This window comes from Polypterus senegalus, chromosome 7 (genome assembly GCF_016835505.1).
Source record: "Polypterus senegalus isolate Bchr_013 chromosome 7, ASM1683550v1, whole genome shotgun sequence".
Taxonomy (NCBI): Eukaryota; Metazoa; Chordata; class Cladistia; order Polypteriformes; family Polypteridae; genus Polypterus; species Polypterus senegalus.
In genome coordinates this window covers 144,359,027-144,377,080 of record NC_053160.1, presented here as the reverse complement: position 1 = coordinate 144,377,080, position 18,054 = coordinate 144,359,027, and the positions used below count along the sequence as shown (strand labels likewise).

The 18,054-nt window shown below is 35.8% G+C and overlaps 1 protein-coding gene across 2 annotated transcripts in view; it reads left to right on the top strand.

Annotated features, from left to right (window-relative positions):
• The window catches only part of ttc37 (tetratricopeptide repeat domain 37), a 197,322-nt gene that overhangs the window by 121,019 nt on the left and 58,249 nt on the right, over window positions 1–18,054 (top strand). For both annotated transcript variants that reach the window (XM_039759363.1, XM_039759362.1), the window contains exons 21-27: window positions 1,825–1,903; window positions 6,141–6,202; window positions 6,304–6,360; window positions 6,944–7,012; window positions 9,672–9,746; window positions 14,010–14,151; window positions 16,987–17,080. In XM_039759363.1, coding sequence (XP_039615297.1) covers window positions 1,825–1,903; window positions 6,141–6,202; window positions 6,304–6,360; window positions 6,944–7,012; window positions 9,672–9,746; window positions 14,010–14,151; window positions 16,987–17,080 — 578 coding nt within the window. The remainder of the gene's footprint in view (window positions 1–1,824; window positions 1,904–6,140; window positions 6,203–6,303; window positions 6,361–6,943; window positions 7,013–9,671; window positions 9,747–14,009; window positions 14,152–16,986; window positions 17,081–18,054) is intronic.

The following is an 18,054-nucleotide window of genomic DNA, read 5'->3' as shown; positions in this document are numbered from 1 at the left end:
ATTAATATCTAAAGTGCTTGTCACCCTTATAGGGAATTATCTTTTTACGTCTTCCTTAAAGGTTTAACTCTGCCATGTTATCAATACAAGCATTTTGCTGATACTTAAGAGGCAGTTACAAAAAACTGTACTGATTGTTTATGCTCAGACAGTTTCTGATTATAAAAGAGCTTAAAGATCTTTAAATACAGATAATAATGCATGTTATGTCAGCGTGTTTGAGAGTAATTGTATGTGCCATATATTTATGGTTTCAATGGTTGAAGACCTTTTGCTGTCTCCTGTCTGTCTTACCATTCCTGATTTTGAAAAGAGCAATATTCTGCATAACTTATAATACAGTTAAAGATTTAAATAACTTTTTCAGCATGGTCTTTAATTCTTTTACATTATTCACTTTCCCCTCTGTCCCAGTATTTATTTTCTCTAGCTCACTCACTTCATTTTGTGCTACAATCTCAGCAGTCATTACATAAATGCATGTGGAAATAATAACTGTATTCCATTATAATAATAATAATAATAATAAAACAACTCTCAACAAATAACCTGCCTTAACCACGTTAATCTGTGTAATTGTAGACAAATACGTAATTTATCTGCTTAATCCAGATAAATATTATATATATTTATATATGCTTTATTACCTCATGGATGAGAAGTGCTTCAGTCAGAGTAAATAATGATTTGTTTAGGGCAACAGACACACATTTCATTAGCTTTTTACTCCAGTATCTGGGAGGTTGCTGGTTTGAATCCTGTTACTGCCAGAAGGGATTCTGCTCTGTTGGGCCCTTGAGCAAGGCACTTAACCTGTAATTGCTCCAGAGCCACTGTACATTAGCTGACCCTGCACTCTGACCCCAAGGGGTATGCAATAATTACATTTCGTTATACCTGTACAATGACAATATCATTTGAATCATTATTCATTACTACACCATGATATATACCATAACCATGATCATGTTTAATTGTATCATGATATAATTTTTTTATTATATTGTCCACTCCTAGCTTGGTTTAATCATATAATTTGCACTCATCAGTGAGCAACAGCTGACAGAAATACAAGTGTTCTTACAGATTACTGTGATTAATTATTAACTATAACATATGTTAACAACCTTGCCTGTTCATGCAGTACTGATGTAACTCAGTGTTTCCAGATACACATTCTAAAATGAATGCTAATGTGCAACAATTTACATTCTTCATATTGGTAAAAACATCCAGTTCCTCACTTTACTTTAACCTGTTCAATGAATGATATGACTTTCACTTCTACTCAACCAGAATGGTAGAAATGCATCCCTCCAAACAAGTAGATGGGCAGTTCCTTCTATATAACTTGAATATTTCTTTCCTCTCAGACAATGTATGCTGTTTTATCATGATTTATGTCTTTAGTTATGTTTTCATTGTTGAATCTTAAGAAATACTTGCAAAGAAATGTTGTTATAGATTTTTGTTCTTCTTGGCTGATTGTTTTATAATGCAACGTGATCATTAGAAAGGCATTTCAAAAGTTGAATATTATTATTTTAGATGTGTATATTTTTATTATTATTATTATTATTTTAGTTTAATCTTTTTTTTTTAATGTGAGAACTCTATTTTTCTTTAGAAACAAGAATGCCAAATACAGTATGTAAACAACTGAAAGTTACATTGTTCAAAAATTTTATTTAATTGGTTGTAACAGTTAAAGTTCCAAAATTTGTTCTATACTTATACTATATGGCATTGCAATTAGTCTGCCTAATGAAATAAAGCTTTTCAGTAAAATGGGAACTGTCATATTTATCTATTTTTAATCAACAGTGCCTCAAAAAATCTGTGATGCTGGACAGTGGAAACCACTATTATTGGAATGCACTTGGGGTAATTGCCATGTGTAAAGGTAATCAAATTTAATATATAAAGAACAAAAACCATTAAAATTAATATAGTTCAACTATCATTATGTTCCGGAGATGAATCACTAGAAATACAAGATGGCTCCTAAGGTGAACAACTTTTCTTGATCAGAGAGACTGTATAAATTTCAATTAATAAGTTGGATTAGCAATTCAACATTTATTCCCGCTGTTTCTTTCAATGAGTTGCATCTGTACATTTATATAGGATACAGTACGTGACTTCTACCCACCTGTTCACTCTTGAATGAAACCCTTATGTTTGAATTCAAAGTTCTATAAATCAGTAAATGGTACTAGTCAATATGTGTTTATACCATTAAACCAGGGAAATGCCTTTTTTTTAGTTTAGTATTTCTGAATATGGCCCAGGTTCAAATAACTTATTTTTATTTAACCAGGTACATTATTATAGGCTTTTCAATCACCCAAAAATTTTCTCCTCTTTTCTTTTCTTCTGCTGTATTCCTACCCAAGCAAGCATTTTCCTCCTCCTCTCCCAACTCCGACTTACCTGGGTAAAGCAGGGTGGCTTCTATTATGCTAGACCAGAAAGTACTTCTGGGTCAGGCAGAACCTCCTTAAACTGGAGAAGCTCTCTCACAGCAGCTCTGCTTGGCAGCACACAAAGACCCCAGCAGGGCAGCCCATTGGGATTACATTTCCCATACGGCTCTGTGGTTTTGCACATGGGAAACCCACTGGGGGATGCTGCCACCTATCATGCTGGAAGAACACATGGCCCCAAAGGCAGTCTTCTTTCATTGTTCCATTATAACCTTTGTCCTGTATGACGATATGTACCCCAGTTACTATAGTTTTGCCTTTTTATATTAGTTTTTATTTCTATATTTTTTCTGACCTTACTTGGAAATTCAGTTTAGTTTTAGTTTTCCTTCATTGTATATCTTTTGTTTTAATTTAGTTTTTATTTCACAAAGATATTTTATTTTTATATCTATTAGTTTCAGTTTTAGTTTTAGTAATTATGGTCTGGTTAAAGAGCTACTATGGAGTTTAGTTTTGTGTCACGACCAGATAGAACCGTGCACTTAATGGGTTTGGATATAATAGGAGTTTAATGTTAATGGAAGCTCACTACACTACATGGTTTACTATCTGTTTTTTTTTTTTTGTCTGATAAAAACAAGCATAATCAAAAGCAGATACTGAATATGAACAATTTTATTCACTTTTATAATTATTAAAATTTGTGCTGAACAAATCTGCGCAGACTGTTGGCAATTTTTGTCTTTTCTTGCCCAGAATGGGTCAATTCGTAATGAAATTTAGGTGACTTTTAAGATTTGAGGGTTTTTTTACTCTAAATGTCTACAGCACACAACATATCCTGCTCCAAAGCAATATGCTTATAAATAATGCCTTCAATATTGTATTCAAAAATCGACCATACTGGGCTTTATTTTCTACCATCCATATTGATCTCTGATTCCATCTCAGGCGTGTACAATTTATAGACAGTATTTTGCCACCTGTGGGCCTGAAAAGATACCAAAAATCAGAAAATAGATTCTACTGTGTTATGACAGGTGTGATCATGAAAATCATGGGGGCTTAGGAAGAACAGGACTCTTAGACTTGAATCAGTGTGCATATTCCAACTAGACGTATTGAGTGAAACAAAGAAAAAAAAGCATTTAATGTAAAACTTAAGGGCAGTGAGACTTGAATGGCCCATCATAAGAACAGTAAACCCTTAATCAGCAGAGTAAGAGCAGTTAATAGGTGTATGGACAGGCACAAGACGACAGAAACAGCGTCTGAGATTAGGAGCAATATATACATTATCTAAACCTGTTTATCCAGAGCAGGATCGCAGGAAACCTGGAGCCTACCCCAGCAGGTCTGGATGCATGCAAGGCAGGAAAATCCCAAGTATGCAATATGTAAGATATGATCAATGTTAAGAACAAAAATAATATAATATTTCAACAATCTATTTTGATAGAGAGAGAAAAATTGAAAAAAGAGGGACAAATATTTTAAAACATAATTCTGCAACTGGATTATTTTCACAGTATCAGGTATTTTGATCTGTAAAAATAAACTAAAAGAAGATTAATTTAAAAATATAGAATAAATACAAAAACACATTAGTAGGTTTGCCTACTGCCTACCTGTGGTTCAGTAGAGACATTGCCCACTCAGGAACTTTACAAGGTTTGTATCGCTTCATTGTTAAATGACTTTTTTAAAGCAAAAGTGATTGGTCGGTAACAGTATGCCTCATGTATGCTGACCTTGTCAGTCTCTCGATCACTGGCATTTTATTTTGAAGGATTTCTCCTTTGTGAAGTGGCAGGTGAATTATTGTCAACAAAATGCAGGCACCTGAGAAATAAACTGAAACATTACACACTCATAATTTTTCTGTCCATATCGTAAAGGTTTTGTTGACCAGCACATTCTAACTTCAGGCGTTTGGATTAGATCTCAATATACAACAAGCACCAAGTAACTATTTCACGTGCTTTACGCACCCGTATTCAGCTTGCTCTGTCACCACAAATGCTATGTGAACTGCTGCCCTCTGTCACTGGCCACCGTCCACTGGATGAATATATGTGGGCGGCTCATGGTGGGTGACTTTCTGTTTTAGAGTTAAAAATTACAAGGGTTAATAACTGTCTAGAAGAATATTCCTTCAAAAACGAAAACAAAAAATATTTTTGATAAATTACTATTTTGTTTCAGTTTGTCTTTCCAGCTACTTTAATAGTTTTGTTTAATTTTAGTTTTTCATTTGAGTTTTGTTACATTGTTTTATTTCAGTTTACAAAAATGTTTTGTTAATAATAGTTTCAGTTTTGATTTTAGTTTTCAATAACTATAACAAACTTGACATGTACACAGTATATACAAGATATACCGTAGGTGCAACAAAAAATTATACATCTGTCAGTATTAATTCCTTATATCATTTAGTAGTATCTGTAATTTGATGAGTCAAAGTTTAGTTATACTTTTTTTTTTTTCCACCGAGCAGTGTGCTGTATACACTTAACTCAGCTTTACTTTACAAAGGAAATACATTTTTCTATATTTAAAAATTTTAATTTGTAGATGGTAGTATGTAGCATACTACTTCTTACCTAGCTTTCATAAACTGCAACCTTGAATGAGAGAGAGAGATAGATTCCTTTTAGAATTGAAAATATGGGACAGCTCTGGAATTCTTCTGTACATGTCTCACCCTATCTAACCATTGGCACTCAACATGTCTTCTAAATATAATGACTTCCCTCATTTCTCCATTGCTGACATCTGAATTTCCACTTACTACATTAACATTCTGCATCCCATTTGCAAACTTTGTACCAGAAAAAAGATAACACTTACTGCCTACAGACTACCCTGAACAAGGCTACATCTTTTGTGCATCCGCTTCTGACTTGTAATTGAAATGCATTTTTCCCCAAAACCTTTAGCACATTTACTGCATGTTCATGCACCCATCTCTTTCACACTTTATGCCCATTCACCTCCAGCCATTGCCTTGGTCTTTCTTGCATTATCATGAAGACTTGAAGACTTTCACTTCCAAACTATCTTCCCATTTCAGTATCCTCTTCTTCACCTCCACTAAACACTTTACTATGAAAATGATTATTGTCATGCCAGAGCCCCCATGCCCATCCTTATCTTCTTCACTGTTCAGATAAATAATGAATTCAGATGAAGTCCTTGTCTAATTTGTTTTTTCACTTTTATGGAAATTATTTGGTGTTAACAGCAAGCTAATAAAATGGCAGTGTTCTTCCTTGAAGTTATGGAAATTTGAATTTGTTTCTAAAATGTATTTTTAAGTTCACTAGCACTGGAGCCACTCAGTCTTTGCATTTAGTGTCTCGCACAGAGCAGGGTGATAGCACCAGATAATCCTTTTATGGCATGTATTTATTTAAATTACACAGACTCCAGCATACTGATCAACTGGCATTTTTAATTCTATGATTAGTTGGAAGATCAAATTATTTATTATTTGTTACATTTGTTTCCCAAATTTCCCCCTTAAATCTGTGTTATGACATCTTATTCAGTAATTATTTCCAGATATGTAATGGTAAGTGGTTTGTCTTCGTGGGAGAGAAAAACAAAGTTTTTCTATGATTAATTATAAATTATGTTTATTAATAATTACACATTTAAAACTCTTTCCTGTTACACAGTCTAGGTACAATATATTTATTGTCTCTTCAGGTATTGAAAATTCTGCTTTAGCACAACATTCATTTATCAAATCTGTGCAGGCCGAAGCAAATGTGAGTAAGATTCTTACACATAATGTTTTAAGGAGAGTAAAGATAATTTTTTCAGTTTTGCTAAAAATGCCCTTTTAGCTGTCATTTATTTTTGTTTCCAGAATGTTGTAGCTTGGACAAATCTAGGGGTTTTATACCAGAAGCATGAAAATATTGAGGTATTGTATTTTTACTGTTTACAGATTTTGCTTATTTGAATATGTTCAGTCCTAAAGCATTCAAATATTAGTGTTTTTTTCAATTAAATTTCTTTTTATTTATATAAAGACTAATTAAATGTCTGAATGTTTTAAAGTGTCTTGGCAAAGTCATCATTGTTTTGTTTTGGCAGTTTAAAATTATTTGGAAGACAGCAAATATAATTTAAAGAATATCAGAGGCTGTCTTATTAGACCAGTTAATTCTGCATTTTCAACTGAAAGTAAATACAAAATAGTACCAGTAATAAAATTGATGCAGAAGACAATAGTATGAGTTAAATAAAAAGAGAGGTTTAAAAATGATAGAAAATGTTTCCTTTTTTTCTACAGCCCGTTAATGTAGTCGAAGCATTTAGTATTAGATTGTGCTTTATCAGTTTTATATGTGCTTGTGACTATTAATATTTAGGCATTTTCCTTACAATTGTTTCCTTTTACTACATTGATATATAAGTCATAATGCTAGTGAACGGCTATACATAGACTATTTAAGAGCAATATGTTATGTTGAGAAATGTAACACAAGAATTGTTTTTTCCAGCTTGCTCACAAAGCTTTTAAGGTAGCCCAGTCTTTGGAACCGTCTTATGTTCGCTGTTGGATCGGCCAGGTATTTGTATTTCAGTGCATTTACATAACTTTAGAGATAATTTGTTTATATGAAGTATAATTATTTTTGTCTTCAGCAATCATAAAGAAATAAGATATCAAATAAGAAGAGGCCAGGTAACAATTCACGTTATACATATCCAAGAATAAACACTCACACAAAACAATTTAAAAGTTGTGTTGTTTGCCTAGAGTAATATACATTATATTATGATCACAGACTGTTTCAAATTGTTAGATTTTACATTGTCTCAGTTTTGATTCATAAACTGAAAGCAAACTTTGACCAATACCATCATACAACTGTTTGTACTTAACCCCAATTAATTATTTTGAGCAAAATTCTATTACTGGAACTTTAGATTTGTGTTATGGACATTGCAGTTGTTTTCTTTCTACAAGATAGGGTCAGTGGATGAGAAGAATCCTGCAAGTGTGAGTTGTTTTCATAAGTCAACTTTGATAGACCTACGATATAGTAGTCAATATCCACCTTATATTACAAGTGTCAACAGCACCATGCATATATTTTTCTGGGTTAAAATTGAACATCATAGGAGATTGTTTTTTTGCCATTTAAGTAAACAAAAAATCATGATTTATTTAGGGTGTTGCCTTGTTATACATTTTATATTTGTGTTTGTGCACTTATTTTCTTTTTTGCCACACATATTTCATAAGCATCACTCATATTACTTTTAATTAAGCATATTATCCCAGATACACTGCTGTGAAAAAGTAATCCCCACCCCCATCCTTTGTTTTATTTTTTTTACAATGAATGGCTTCAGATCTTTATACAAAGTGTAATGTTAGATAAAGGGATTTAGAGTATCATTTCTAAATTGATACTTAATAAATTTAAGTAATACCGTTATCCAATAACTATATTACCCATATATAAGGTAGTTGCCCCCTTAGTCACTCACTCTTCACAGATAACCAAAGTTAATTGATGTGACATGGCCAGACCTGATTGCAGCCAACTGTGTTGAATCTAAACCTTACCATATATTAAAGCTTACCATGAGACTGAAGTATTCACCACAGTATTTCTAGAAGTATACTATGCCTCAATAAGAGGAAAAATGTTGTTGAAATTTGCCAATCGGGAAGAGAGCTCTGGGACTCCATCGCACTACAGTAAGAGTCATTTGGAACTGTGATGAATCTTTCTAGTAAAACCTGGCCTGTTAAAATTGCCCCAAGTGCACAGAGACAACTTATTCAAGAAGTCAAAAGGTATCCCAGAAGAACATGCATAAAACTGCAGTCTTAGCTAAGGTCAGAGACAGAGTGAAAATGAGGTTAGTGAGAGAGTAGCTAGGTAGAAACCTTATCCAAGAGTAACATTATTGCTTGTGTCACATCCCAAGCCTTTTAAAATAATGTTCTGTGGACAGACATGACAAAAGTAGAACTCTTTAGATGACACAGTCCCTCTGTGTCTGGGGAGAAGTTAATAAGGCATTCAGAAAAATATTATACGTACAATAAAACATAGGGTTGCAGTGTGATGTTGTTGGGATGCTTTGTTTCCACAGGACCCATAAGACTTGCCATTATTGAAAGAATTTTGCACTTTACTAGAATATTCATGAAGAAAATGTCCTGTCATCTGTCTGTAATCTGAAACTGAAGTTATGCAGAATGACAATGACACAAAACATAAAAGCAAAGTAAACTCAAAAGGAAGTCTGCAGCTAAATGGATCGGAAGTAACAAAGTTCTGACTTGAAGCCAAAAGACTTTCCACAGCAGGAACCAGTTTTTCACATACGTAAAGCAGAGAGGGCTAAAATTCCTCAAAGTCTGCTTGCAAGATTGATATCAAATTAGAGGAAGCGTATAGTTGGGATTATTGCTGCTAAAGGTGCTGCAACCAGTTACTGAATCTATGGGTGGTAATTATTCTATCACATGAGTGATAGTGAGATTGGACTGCATTTGTTCCATGAAATGAAGAAAGTATTGTTTGAAAAACTGCATTGTGTGTTCAGTCAGGTTTGCTATCTTTAATACTGCATTTTGTCAAAAGGGCTTAAGCCATTCATTATGTAAAACAGACAAAACACAATATATTAGAAAAGTGACAAATACATTTTCACAGTTTTTTGTGCAGTACATTATCATTAATCAAAGGAAATGTATTGTCTTCAGCATTTCTGCAGTGTATTTTTTTATCATTTTACCTCCTAAAATTCATAATTAATATTGGTTTTATTGACACCTGGCATTTTAAATTTTTTATTTTTTGTACCTACATTTCAGTTAAGAATTGTAATTTTGCAGATAACCTACAATCATGGTTCTATTTTAATTTCTTTTAAAAGATTAAATTTACTCAGTGACTGAAATGACGGGATATAGATGAAGAACAGAAGAAAGATTAAAGTCTAATTGAAGCAGTGTGTTGCTATTGTTGTACACTCACAGCATGCTTTTATGTTTCATGAGTCACCCTGTCTGTTATAATGCAGCTACTTTCTGCGTGCTTCATCCTGTGCAGTATACTTTGTAATGCATAATTACTTGAATTTTAATGAGAATTGCAATTCATGCTGAAGTGTTGTTGGTTGAAGACTTTACATATCTATTAATCATTTTATATTGCTCTCCAGATGTCCCAAATATTGCTAAATATATCAGTTTTCTTTTAGGCTCTTATTGCTGAAGCAGTTGGGAGTTACGAAACCATGGATCTTTTCAGACACACCACAGAGCTGAGTGTTCATGTAAGCTTAAGCTTTTGCAGTATTTATAACCTGTATTTGGAACCTGTCAATACAAAATCTAGCTAGCATACTACAACCAATTCATAGGTGCTCTTTTAAAATAGAAAACGCATTTGTTTCTTCACAATATTCTCTCTTAGAGAAGTTTCCTTTCAGTGTTTAATATATTTAATACCACTGATAAGTGAAAAAGATTTAGACAGTTTTGATTGCAAGATAATGTTAAGTCAGTGTACATTTTAATGCATTAAAAATTAAACATTTCTGCTTATAAACTGAATTATTATTGAAAATAAAATATAAAGTAGCTTTCATTTTCTGCAGTCTTCTTTAAAAAAAAAAGATACTATGGTCTTACAGTGTGTGTATGTGTGTGTATATATATATATATATATATATATATATATATATATAGTGGAGCTGACCCGGACACAGACAGGCGGACATGTTGTTCTCAAATTACCACACGTTTATTATCCAATAATATATATAAGTATTTGGTTACTAAGACCCAGTCCAAAATAGTGCACAAACCCCAACACACAGTCCTGGCCACAAAATGCCTTCTTCTTGGGCCGCCTCCACTCTCTCTTCTGCCTTGTCCTGCCTCCACCCGACTCCAGCGCTGAATGAATGGAGACGGCCCCTTTTATACAGTCCCCGGATGAGAACCAGGTATTCCCGGCATTCCTCACTTGGCCACGCCCCAGCGTGGCTGTCCTCCCGGCAGCTCTCCGGGTGTCACCCTAAATCTTCCCCCCAGCACTTCCTGGTGTGACGGAAGTGCTGGGGCAACAGGTCCCCAAGGCATTGGGGCGCCTCCTGACGGTGACCACGGGCCCCTACAGGGTAGAGCTTCCATGCCCTCAACCCGTGGCCCCCAGAACAACCAGGAAGGCGGCTCCCACATGATCCAGTGTGGGCTTTGACCCTCTTCCGGTCCCTCACGGCGTCCCGGCCGGGTCGTTGCCCCTGGCATCCCTGACAATATATATATATATATATATATATATATATATATATATATATATATATATATATATATATATATATATATATATATATATATATATACTGTATATATATATATATATATATATACTGTATATATATATATATATATACTATATATATATATATATATATATATATACATACAGTATATGGAAGCAAAGGTCTCTGACATGGTTTGCATATTTGTAGTTAGAGATCAACAAAGGGAGCCACTATATAGATGATGATGTTATCGAGATAGGTAGCACCATAGGCATTATAGATGCTGGAAGGTCACGAGGGCCCTAGGCAGCCCAAAGGGTAGGATACAGTAATGCCGGTCACAACTAGGGCTGCTAAATGCAGTCTTTTGCCACGTCCCTGAATGTGCCCGTAGCCTTTTGTCATGTTGAGGGTGGATAGGAACTGAGAATTCCCCAGTCACTCTAGGAGGTCATCACCATGGGATATGCATTGAAATTGGAGACCTAACTGAGGCAATGGACTTCGTTGCAGAAGCACCAACTTCCATCGGGTTTTGGGACCAATATGATCGTGCTGGGCTACCACTAGCTCCAGGATGCAATGTACTTCTAAATCCACCTCTGCCTTCTTAGCCTCCCGGGAAACAGTAAGACCACTCTTGCATGACCATGCCCGGCTCGTAGATGGTGCCATGGGTAATCAGCACTGTTCAGCCTGGCATAGGATCGACAACTCCCTCGAATGAGGTGGTGACAGTTCCTAGTTCCTTCTTTTGTGGAGGGGTAAGGCTGTCCCCATAGTTTAGTAGGTCAGTGTCCATAAAGAGCGACAGTGTGAGTGTGGCCATGGAGTCACTAGAGTCACAGTCATCCCAGAGCCTCAGAAAGTTGATGTGGTAGATTTGTTTTGTTTTATGGAGCGATGGATGGGCTGGTTGACCATGTAATCCACAGGCCCCTTTCATTTGTGGACCTGGTATGCCCCTGCCAATGGCCAATGAGTTTGGAGTGTGATTTGGGGACTAGTACCATGACCCTGTCCCCTGGAGAAAAGAGCAAGAGCCTTGATTGTACAGCTGAGCCTGAGAGCACTGAGGATGCTCGTGATGCTCTTGCAGCGTGGGGCGAAGTGGAATGAAACAATACCATAACCCAGAGACATACTCAATAATGTTATGGGACGGGAGTGTGGCTTCCTCTACCCAGCCCTCCCAGACAAAGTCAAGTAGTCCCCAGTTCTGTTTCCTGTACAGCAGTTAAAAAGGGGAAAACCCATATGAGGCTCGCAGCACCTCCCAGAAGGCAAACAAGAGGCAGAATTTGGTCCCAGTCCTGTCTGTCTGGACCACCTTTCTCAATATCTGTTTTAGTAATCTGGTTAAAGTTCTCAATCAGGCTGCCCATATGAGGATGGTGAATGGATGTTTTGAAGTAACAGATGCAGAGCAGCCTGGTGACTCCCAGAAGGTCCACAATGTGAAGGGCGTCCTCTGGTCTCCTTGGGGATGCTGACACGTGAGAAGATCCCTAACAGTTCCTAGGTGATGGTCTTTAAATTTGCTACCCAGAGGAGTATGGCAACTGGGCACCAGGTGGCATAGTCCACCAGGATGAAGATTTATGTCCTATAGGAAGGTTCAAGAGGCCCGACAATATCCATATGAAGCCATTTGAAAGGAATGTCAGTTGTGGGCAAGGGAACAAGAGGAGTTTGATACCACCGGTGCATCTGGGTCAGTTGACATTCTGGGCAGGATCTGCAAAAGTGGTGCATTTCCTCATACATGCCAGGCCAATATAAGCATTCCATTATGCACACAAGTGTTTTTTCAGCACCCAAATGCACCACCAGTAAGTGAGTGTAGGCCAAGTCACATACCTCTCAGAGGTAGGGCTGTGGGACAAGGAGATGGCTCCGGACTTTGCCTGGCTTTCCGCCTCTTAGTACAGCAGATCATGTTCAAGGACAGTGTGAGGTGTGGATGGCGTGGACCTGCCAGTATGTTGTCTATCAAGAACTGTGACTGCATTGTCATTCCATTGCTTGAGTTTAAATGATGTGGACAGGTAACAAAACCAAAGTTGCAGGGAGGCGAATGGGATAGGGGCAAGACCCTGTGAACCCGCTGGATCTTTGTTCAAGAACAGCTCTGTTGTGGTGGCTTTGTGGACGCCACTTTACCTTGCATGGCTATGATTCTCCTCCAGGTACTTGGGCACAGAGGTTCCCTGTCGGGTTTTCTATGGGTCCAAGCTCTCCCCAGGATCACAGCATATGGAGGTATTTGGAATCCCCACCACGCACATCCATCTGAGCTGCCCTTCTGCCACAAGCCGACACACTGCAATGGTGTAATTCCTGGCCTCACCATGAATACAGGTCAGATTGGCCCATTTGTCGTTGTATTGTTCTGACACATAGTAACAGACAGCAACAAGGGTATTGTTGCTGCCGGTTTCATAGAGTGCTTGGACAGGGTGCCAATTCAGTCTGGTCTTTTCAGTAGATCACAAAAGGGCTAGACGTGACTGCAAAACAGGAGGTGTCTTAGCATTTCTCTGTGTCATCTCAGTTTTCATGATGGGAGTGACGTCATTCTTTGTGGTCTGGCTGGTGGTTCAGTGATGCTCTGTTATCTCTAACAGCACTTATATATCCACCCAAGGTTGTCCCTATATGGGTTGTACCAGGTATTCGATTAGGGCATGGACCAAAAAGTTGGCGGTCACCATCTGCACTATCCACACAGCCATATTCTGTCCTAGTTGGAGCCAGAAAAACATTCAGCCCCAAAGTTTGACCTTCAGTCCCCAATAACACTGATCCTGAAAATGTACATACAAACACACACATGTAAAATATAATCAATAAACTTTCCAGTTTCCATTTCATTTATAATTTATAAATACAGTAAGGATTTGTATGTTTTTCTTACATTAAATAAAATACGTACAGAAATTAGAATGTGTGTATTTTTTGCCTGAAACTTATTTGATGCAGTGACAGCTCAGATGTCTCAACTATAATTGCTTATGTATTTACTAAAAACTATTACATAAAACATAAAAGTAAAAATGTATTATGTGTACATTAAATGTGTTTCTTTATATCTAAAAGCCAGCATGCAAGTTATTTGTATTAGTATTTGTAAAATGTGTTGCTTAGTTTTACCTTAAAACCTGCCTATGTACTATTTCTTTCTTATTCTGAATTTAAATTATTTTCTTAAACTGTATAGTATATTAATGACATATTCTCCTATTTCGTATTCTTTGTTCTGAACAGACTGAAGGAGTGAAGGGATATGCTCACTGGGTTTGTTCAACACTTTTGGATAAAAGTAATAGGAACTCTGAGCTGTACCTCTACAATATTGTGCAAATGAACGCTATTTCTTCAGCACAAGTTGCTTTGACAAAATATACAGGTAAGGAATTAAAATTTCATTTCAGATGTGCTCTGTCAACTTTTGTAGATTGCAGTTTATTTAGATAAGTTCACTTCCAGTACTAAGCAATCAAAGCCTTCATTCTCTGCTTGGGCTTTAAAAAACATGTGCTGACTACCTTAGCAAGCTATGAATATGGCTGATTTTTTTTATATAATACACAATAACTTTCCTCTTTTTCATCTGCTTGCCATTCTTCCTCCTTGCAGAGAATGGTTTCCTACTTGGTTCTTCTTCCCTTTTTGAAATTTCATCCTTAATGTCTTCCTAAATTAGTCCTTGAGGTCTATGAAAGAAGTCAGGATTTTGTCAGTAACTTCCCTTTATTAAAACACACACACTCATACCAGGATCAGTACTAACAGGCTAGACTTTTTCATTTGTAAGAGAAAAAAATATACACTGTTGAGCCCTTTTATGATAGGCAATTGTATGTTTTCATCCCAGCTCAGACAGACATAGCGCTGCAAATAAATGTAATGATTTCAGCAGTTCAGTCATGAAATCTATTTATTACTGGGAACTGAAGTAGGAGTGAGGTGCCACCTAAAATTTACTGATTCTACCATTAACTGAGTTTTCAGGCTTGCTGTGGAAACCAACATCATGTCTAATATAATAGATGGTAGGTGAAGAATTAGAGTGTAAGAGGAAGTCACATGATTCAGGGCCATGAGTAGAGTTTGTCATACATGCAGGTAAAAACTATTCAGTTGACTGAGTAGAGAACTCAGTCAGATGAAGTATATAGGGGTTACATTTGTAATCAGTAATCACATATCCGGACAAAGGATTTTTTTTGGTAAAACAATACTTTTCAAACTTGCTTTTATATTTTCATTTAGCATCCTTTGCTGTCTTCAATAAATTATATTTTACTTTGTTTCTATCCAACCTTATCTCCACTGACTCTTTAACTGAATGTAACTTTTTTAGTTCTTTAAAACAGTTGATTATCATTAGTGTATTTAATAATTGTTTTTGTTAGAATGCATCATTCTATACAGAAACAGATATAAGATGTAATTCTGTTCTTATATCCATCTAATACAGCACAGGCTTCTTTAAATACATCTGACTTGTTTAGTCCAGGTCATCCTATAGTCCCTACAAAGCATTTTTAGTCAAGGTATACATTGCCGTATTTCTGTTTTTGCCAATTTTAATCTTTGACTGTGAAAATTTTCACATGTTTCTAATTGCACAAGGGGGTCTGTCAAATAGCCTGATAATCATGTGAGATAGTGCTGCAGCAGTGGTGAAAGGTTTTTCAGTCTTGTAGGACATTTCACCAGTAGGCCAGAATTGCGGAGTTTAATGCTAACCTGGAATGATTTTAGTCACACAGGATGGATATTGGCTGTCAGAATCTGAGACCTGTCTTGCTGCAAAATACATTGTATGATAAAGGGACTCATTAAAGTAAGCAGAAGTAAAAAATATACCACGTAAAAGAAAGAATAAACTTTCCAAGTAGAAACTCACGATAGCCCCTCACGACTGTAACACTATGCAGATTGATAGTGGTGGGTTGTAACTTTGGTTGATGTGAAAATAACATAGACTAGCATGATTGGTGTACAGTATATTCATATTTATTCCAGTGTGGTTTTCTGTCAGAATGGACTGTGTGAACAAACTTTGTCTAGTATACAAATCCTGGCAGTGTGAATGCTGAAAGTACATTGAATTTTACCATGTATTTCTTATTCAGTAAGCCAATGACGATTTGCTCTTGTTTTCTTTTTAGTTAAAGCATATTTTAGTGTTCCACTTGTCCAAGCTTAAAGATATTTCAGCCACAGTGACATGTTGAAAGTAAAGTCTTAGGTACACCCAAAAACTATCATCATCTGAAATATCAGGAGCATTTTATTATCAAGGAGCATCAAAGGAATCCTACTCTGAACAGTTTATTGTCTATAAGTATAATTAACCTTATATGTTCTCATCTCATTTTTTCCTTTACATGATTAAAATATTTTTATTTAAAGCTATAGTTTTTGACCCCCCCCCTCAAAAAATATGTGTGTATGTATATATATATTTATATATATATATATATATATATATATATATATATATATATATATATACAGTGGAACCTCGGTTTGCGAGTAACTTGGTTTACGAGTGTTTTGCAAGATGAGCTAAAATTTTTAATAAATTTTGACTTGATAAACGAGCGAGGTCTTGCAATGCGAGTAGTATGGATACGCTTTGTCTGCTGAGCTTCATGTGATCACAGCTGAGCTGATGGTCCTTCTCACGTGTGCGGGTGTGTGTGTGTGTGTCTCTCTCTGTACGCGCTTGTGTGTGTGTGTCTCTCTCGCGTGCGTGTGTCGCTCGCGTGCGCATGTGTGTGTGTATTGCTTTGGGATGCTCTTCTGCATGTCGTCCCGTTGGGTGGAATCCCACAAGAGTTTAGAAACTCACTCACACCTGCCATGATTCTTTTAAAAGGTAAAGTGCAGGTTAAGTTGTTTTATGTATTTTTACTTTATATTTTGTTTTAATCATTTTTTATATAAATAGTTTTGGATTGTGGAACGAATCATCTTGAGTTTTCATTATTTCATATGTGGAAATTCACTTTGATATATGAGTGCTTTGGACTGCAAGCACGTTTCCGGGACGAATTATGCTTGCAAACTGAGGTTCCGCTGTGTATATATATAGCCTTTAAACCCTTTGATGGAAAATTAAAAAAAAAAAAAAAAACTATATACAACTATACTAAGGGAGAACTGATGATATACCTTATAAACATTGGTTAGTAATTTCACCGTAAAATAACTACATTTTATTTTGCAGAAAGAATACAGATTGATGCTGCTGCATTTACCATGCTTGGATACCTCAATGAACATCTAAATTTGAAACAGCAGGCAGTAAAAGCTTACCAAAGGTAGGGGTATTGTTATAGAGAGAATTAACATTGTACTGTTAGTTTAGCAATTAATCATTTAAAATCATACAACCTTTACATTAATTATTTGGAAATTTCAATGATGTGCATGACTTTTTTTGCTGCTGATGTTCTATTATACTAACATTTTTCTTTTGTTAAGTAATTGCTTGTTTTATGCTTACTTTTTCCAAGTTTAACCCTTGTGTTAAACATCATTTTGCAGTAAATGGGAGGGGCATGTTGATTGTTTTAGGATCCTTGTTTTCTCTGCAGTGAAAGACTAGCTGGTATGTGTGTGGGGGAAGCAGGAGGGTTAACACATATGCTGCACCATTTTACTAAAATTAATTTCTAATCCAAAGTTGTCTTTTCCCTCAATTTTTTTAAAGCAAGCGCTATTGTAAATATGCTAATAATCAATGAATATGGTAATTTAACATTACTACCCTTAAAACAGAGAAATATTCTGTACTTAATAAATTATGGATTACTTTAATGTTAACTGTATGGATTACTTTACTCTTTAACACTAGAATCCCTGAAGCCAACGAAAAAACTGACAATCCCGAGCCACCTTTAATTCCCACACACCTCCTCATCGTCTTTTGTTTTATAAATGTGACAATCAGCACCGTCCGCTTTCCCATCCCCCACCAACCCAGCTTTAGTCATACACAAAGTTCTCCCAGCTCAAGTCTGTTTATCAGGGTGTGGGGTACATTAAACTGTATAGGGTAAATATATTGTTATTTGGAACACACACATTTCATTTGTGTTCGGTGTCTACAACGATCTGTGTATGATGACAGGAAACGCGAGGCAAAAAATGTTGAACACATAACTAGAACAGACACTTTTTTTTCATGTCCTACTAATAATTGATAAAATGCTTACATAAAGTGTATAATGTGTGAAGAATGAAGTCCTAATATCAAATAAACACTTTCACAAAAAACACAAATATAACAAAA